Source organism: Eufriesea mexicana, unplaced genomic scaffold (genome assembly GCF_001483705.2).
Source record: "Eufriesea mexicana isolate 0111107269 unplaced genomic scaffold, ASM148370v2 scaffold9443, whole genome shotgun sequence".
NCBI classification, from domain to species: domain Eukaryota; kingdom Metazoa; phylum Arthropoda; class Insecta; order Hymenoptera; family Apidae; genus Eufriesea; species Eufriesea mexicana.
The window spans coordinates 47,142-53,353 of record NW_016917158.1 but is presented as its reverse complement, the minus strand read 5'-3'; the positions used below and the strand labels follow the sequence as shown (position 1 = coordinate 53,353).

General features: G+C 42.3%; 2 protein-coding genes across 2 annotated transcripts in view; both read left to right on the top strand.

Annotated features, from left to right (window-relative positions):
* mlt (tubulin folding cofactor E like protein mlt) overlaps positions 1 to 3,624 on the top strand; it is a 12,808-nt gene extending 9,184 nt beyond the window's left edge. The window contains exon 6 of the mRNA XM_017907941.1: positions 103 to 3,624. Within this exon, the coding sequence (XP_017763430.1) occupies positions 103 to 255 (153 nt within the window). The 3' untranslated portion in view covers positions 256 to 3,624. The remainder of the gene's footprint in view (positions 1 to 102) is intronic.
* Positions 3,625 to 4,575: 951 nt separating this feature from the next.
* The window catches only part of LOC108553142 (PHD finger protein rhinoceros), a 17,038-nt gene continuing 15,401 nt past the window's right edge, over positions 4,576 to 6,212 (top strand). The window contains exon 1 of the mRNA XM_017907923.1: positions 4,576 to 4,891. The gene's annotated coding sequence lies outside the window, so the exon portion shown is untranslated. The remainder of the gene's footprint in view (positions 4,892 to 6,212) is intronic.

Genomic DNA, 6,212 nt, shown 5'->3' with positions numbered 1-6,212 from the left:
CTGGTACTTCGTTAAATTCCCATGAAACTGTACAATCAGAGGTAAATTAATTTCGAATGACCTTCAGGATTAATTTTGATTTCGAAATTCTGTTATGTTCAGGTGTTGAAGGCGCAATACGGGCCAGAAGAAATGTTGTATCCGAACAAGCAATTATACCGATACAACATACGTAATGGCGACGAGATCATAATCGACAGCAAGTTGAATCGTTTCGTGTCGTCGTCTTCGACTACGTCTTCCATTCGTTCATGAAGAAGGTGTTCCAGTGAATCGTCGGACAACACAAAACATACCTGACAGTTGTTGGGATCTGATCTCTGCTAACAGATCTACTGATCGAAGGTCTCATAGGTTCCAATCGTAAATCGATTTCGGAGAGACTTGGAATTTTTATGTATACACACCGAGTAATCGTTCTATAAGTTATATTTATCGATTCTTCAAGGTTGAAAAGCATAACAAAATACGTTAAGAACTGACAAAAGAGTCGCGTTTGTGCGTAGCAAATGGCTACACGAGGAAGCAAAGTTCAAATTTTTCCAGTACGAGGACGTATTAAATACATTTCTAGAGAAAGGAAGGAAATTTTCACATATTCATAAACACACGTATATTCTGTATCATGTTTTTATGAAAAATTTTCGTGAATCTGTTTACAAAGAATTTTGCGATTCTTCTTCGAAGCTTCGCGTTAATCGTAGCGTAGATTGCAGTCGAACGTATCTGAATTAAAATATAAGGTAGTTGATTAACGTATCCTCTGCTACTAAAATACAGTTCCTCCTCCCAATAAGCTACGTAATCTCTTTATTGAAAGTGTTTTTACTCTATGCGGTAACGCTCGTTTTAACACATTGCTTGCTATTTTCTTCTCCTTTCTAATTCGCTTTATCAGAAACAAAAATACCATTGCATTACTTAGACAATTGAATGTGAACAGTGGGACGTATGCGTTAGTAGCAGTGAATGTGTTAAATAGCATCTAATTTACCCGATTATTTTCCAAGTAGTGAACGTTGCCTGTTGACTAGGAACGTGAAAGTTCGTTCCTTCATTACATTGTACAGAAGAAACTTTATTAGTGATTCGATTGTAAAGTTCGAAGAAGAAATAACGGAAACCAAAAAGAAAAAAGAAAAAAAAAAATAACGTAGTGCTAAATGTCGTAAGCACATTGGTATCGATTAGAGACGAGTACTTACATGATTCGATCAGAAATGATACTTTTAATTTCTGAGCCGAATTTACCATGTTAGAAATGTTAACTAGTGAGCTGTTAAATTCGATTTATTAACGTTTTGTAATAATAAGGGGATTCGACGAAGAGCAACATCAGTTGAATTAAGCTCGTGGATGAATTTTTAAACGTGACACAATTCGCATACTTCAGGGCAATGCAACGAGTATGTCGGAAAAATAATGATAGACGTCGAGATTGCCGAAAAGAATGAAAACTATTTTTATAGATCGCAGCTAGGCACGAAGGCGCCACGAGAATATAATGAGAACTATAGGCAATGATAAAAGTATGAAAGTATGAAAGGTACACATACACGGCTTTGTCTTGATCACAACGACCAAAGTTTCGTACTGGCTGATGCAAAAGTTCTTACTCTGTACTGAAACAGCATAAATGTCAATGCAGATTGTCATATGGATTTTACGTAGAGTCGTAGAAAAGCAAGCAGAAAGTAATAGTCGGTACTATTATTTTTACACTTTTACGTTTATTGTCTAGCATGAAGAGGCGAGTATTGATGCTTTTTTAGAGATGAAAGATAAAGTGATTCCCGATATAATTTCATGCATTTTTATGTACTTAAGCTTGACAGTTATCGATATGGGATGACTGTAAATTTAAACGCAACTAACACAATACGTCTCTAAAGTATCGATATTTTTAGTCGTTAATTTACCATTGTCCTTCGGTGTATCCTTTATTGTATAAAATTCATAAAATGTACAGAAGAAACTGATACACGAGGAAGCTTAACGTTAACGCGTGCGTGGTCATGTGTTAGGAAGAAGACAACGATGTTGCGCGTTTTGGTTTATTCCGCTTGCAAGGGAGGAATCTTGAAGAGTCACTTAGTGCCTGCCTTTTATTAGCATAACTTGAATATTTCTAACACTGCCCTTGTAAATACCATGAATACATGAACTGCAACGCAGCTTCGTCGACTCTTCATGGTAGTGCGTTGACCAGTCAGTGTTTTTCTGTGATCGTATCTCAACATTGGAATATTTCGTGACTTAGGAGCTAAAAAATTCTGTAAGACTTTTTTTAAGGATTAAAAAAAAAAAACACATTAAAGCATGGTCTAAATATTCCAGTGCAAGAGACTTAATGATTATGAAAGTCAGAGAAAAAGCAGAGCTGCAAGGTTAAGGAAGAGGTCTGTCTACGCCTCTCTGAAAGATCGAGAACGGTATCGCGAACGTTTGTGTCGTTGGATTTCAGGGTTATCGATGCTTTTGGAGATTGTACGTACCGTGCCGAGTCGTTTGATCGATGCATATCGCAAGTATTCACGAGGAAACGAGATACAAAAACGCAATGACCCTGAGACCCGCACACTGTGTCTAGTCTTGGAAAGGAAACTGCATTGTTCTCATTTTATATAATATGATCCTTTTTTGTGCTGGCGCAAATGTGTACGTACTAACGAAATAAAAACTTTATATGAGACGACCCGTGTTTTCTTACACGATGTCGATCATCGATCATGAATATCATGGATCATAAACGTTTAGAGATTAAACATACATTGACTGTATATTTTATACGATTGCTATCGAAGAATGGAAAGTATTGTGCAGACTGGCCAATAAATTTATCAGTTAAATCTGTGCCATGAGCGTGAGGAATTAAACGCATAGGTCAGGATGCTTTTCTAACCAAGACTTTAATCGACGAAGAGTATATCTTCGAGATTAAAGTAAATTATCCTTTCGCAAAACGATGAACAGAGCTAGAAAAAAAAAAAGATATGTTAAAGTTTTGTTGCTGTCAATGAACTGCCTGTTATTGTTTGATACCTTATTGGTTGCATAGGATATGCCTGTTTTGGCTGGTTGATGAGACAGTGCAAGGACTGTAAGCGCATCGATCGCGAACGACGCTTGGCGTCGCGACGGACCTAAAGGCGACGCCATGTTAATCAGACGACGCATGGATAAACGTTGCCAACGAAGTGAGGAAACCTGTCTTGAATGACCTGAAAAGCTGATCGTAAACAGTAATATAGTAAAAGAAAAAAGAAAAAAAGATATTAATATGCAAGCAAACAAATTTTTTTTTACCGAAGTATCGATTGTCACTCGATAGAAACTTTCCAGGGGTAACTCCGCGTGTTGCGCCAGCCCTGTTTACAGGGGCGCGTAGTTTTGTCCGATAACGAAGACGCAGAGCTGGCTGCATAAACTCGAGCGCCCCGGAAACTCATTCATCGTGAAAGTTGTCTTGCGGTCCATTTGAATAATTTTATACAATAATTGTATGTTATTAGGAAACGTCACAGGAAGCTTCGTACGTTCTCTTCTTGTTTAGCAATTAAGAAGATAACACATAGAAGAATTAAACAGATATTTATCCAGCTTTCAAATGTAACCCGAAGAAGAAAAGCTACATACGTTAGGTACAGTTTTATTAAATTTGTATTGATATTTCGTTATTCTTTTATTTTCCTTTGTTCGATTAAATCACCTGAAATCCATTTTATAAATTCATCAGATCGTTCCAAGGAAAAGAAGAAACTGCAATTGTATCCCGATTCCATTTCCCTAGGGTTCTCTGTCGTTTTTTTATCAATTTCCGATCGAACTTATCACCGGAATCGATTAGAACAATCCGTGATACCTGTCCACGTTCGTCGACGAGGCAAGTAATCAACATCGCTACGAAATTTTGTTCAATTACATGGTACATGATCCGATTCAGAATAATAGAGCGACACGAGGTGACAGCTCGTTACGAGGTTTCACCTTTTTCCTTTTACCTTTGAAACTTTACGACCGAGTGGGATCGTGACTAATCCTACCCTGGGGGAGCGTGCGCCCCTACTACGCACTAAATCCACAGGGAGGACAGCATCGATTCCAGCGCCCCGTCCTTTACAATTTTTAACATTTTATTTTCCATTCCATTTGTATTTTCTCCTTTCCCATTTATCATCCTCTTTCCTCTCCTTACACGCCCACTGAACATTTCCTATTTACTCACGAGCAGTTCAAATCGTACTTTATTCCCTATACCGAGATATGAAAGATTCGTCCGTAACAGACGATACCAATTTTTCTTGACGGTTAAAAAAATCACGTGACTCGTGAATCTCTCGTCGAATCTTTTAGTCGCAGCGTCTCGAACCTAGATGGTGTTGTCTTCGCGTCATGGAAGATAATGGAGGTAAACGTGTTCGAAACGAAGAAATTTCGTTGCAATTGCTAACCAGAGTCGCAGTTTCAGATAAGATTTCAAAATTGGCGGTCGAAAGCGTGAGAAGCATTGAACCGGTGGCCCGAAGCGAGAGATACGGCGTCCCTGGATGGAAGTAGGCAGTAGGTAAGGGCAGAGCAAGGAGCGTGTGCGCGGTGGATAGAGTGCGAGCATGAGTAGGACGTGGGTCGTCGTGTGTCGCTGCAGAGGGCCGAGAGAGCGTGTCTCCTGCGGAACACAGCTGGCACGGACCGTCAAGATGTAAGCTGTCGGGCAGAGAACGCGTGTGTGACGGTACGCCGCTGGCCCAGGTCGAGAGAACGTGCCACGAGGAAGACGTAGAAGAACAGGAGAGACACGACCAAACGGACCGATCCGGGAGGATGGAGTAGAGCGGGAAGAACCAGGGATCGATTGCTTCCCGATTGTTGGCATGGAGGACACGACACTGGGGTAAGTAGCAAGTAGGCAGAGTAGAGTTAAGCTGATGGTTCTGCTTAAAGGGGTGCGTTCCGTCTCGTCAAATCAGAATCACTTCGTGCTATGTATTCGTGACCATATTTGGTGTATCCATTGTACACGCCAGGATTCTACGATCGATGCGACCTACTACAGATCCCAGCGATCTATCTTTCCGTAGCTGGCGTCTGCTGGCTTCGACATCGAGCCAGCGATTCTTTGCTCGCACCACCGCTCCAACCCACCCTCTTGGACACGCTCGAGGTCATCGTTGCCACCGAACACAGGATACCATTACTCGACCTGCTCATCACGGCTCATCTGCCAGTCTTCGCAGTCTCTTCTGTTCGATTCTGATACAAACGACAACTCACAGAGTACACAGAGAAAAGGAAGAACGCCGTGATAAACGCCGAGAAGTCAGCGCGGCTGCGTTAATAGAGCAGCTTTACCTCGGAGCGCAAAAAAGTTGTTAGCAGCTATTTACCTGAGGGTTCTAACCGACCCCTACAGTTTTCGAGATCATCACCGCTCACGGCTTGAACTCGTGCTGGTCTCGTTCGCGCCTTCGTTTTCTCTTTCGAGGCCTGCGTATCCTCCAGGTCGTCGTCCCTAATTCATCTGTAAAGCCTTTTCTCATGCGGTAAGAAAGGATGGCTGGAAGCGAAAGGCTTCTTCTTCACCGGTCATCCGTGTCCTTCTTTATCTTCTCGTCACCCTTATTTCGTGTTTCGAGCACGCAAAGCTCGTCGGTGCGAGGAGCCTTCGCCTGCTCGTTGCCTTTTGTTCGAAACTGAAGCTTTCTCGTTAATATCCTCGGACCTCCACTTTCGTTCCCCGCCCCTTGGACTCGTTCGTCATTCACAGGGGGACGCGAAACGAGCCTGCTTGTCGCGTGTCCTGAAAGCGTGTTCGCCTCTCCGCGTGAATAGTCGATGGAGTTTCACGAGGGTATCGAGTAGCCAAGCGTCGAAGTACGTCAATGGGTTAAGGAGGAACTTAAAGCAACCCTCCCTGCTCGAAGGAACCGCGTTTCGATACGCCTTCCCAGTCACGATTTTTCATAACGGATATTGTCCAGGTAGAGACATGTCTGAGGGATCGAATGCACCTGTTCCATTCCTGAAACGCGTCGCGTGCACGCAAAGGCGAGGATTTGCATGCGAAAATGGGCTCGTGCAAAGAGTCAAAGGTGCAAGGAGAGACGGTCGTTATTTAAGACGGCGATTGAACGAAAGGTCACGGAGCAGGTGACACGACGCTGCTTTTGCCCCTCCTCATGTTTTCCCGTGGAACGAAAGGTTAAGAGGACGTG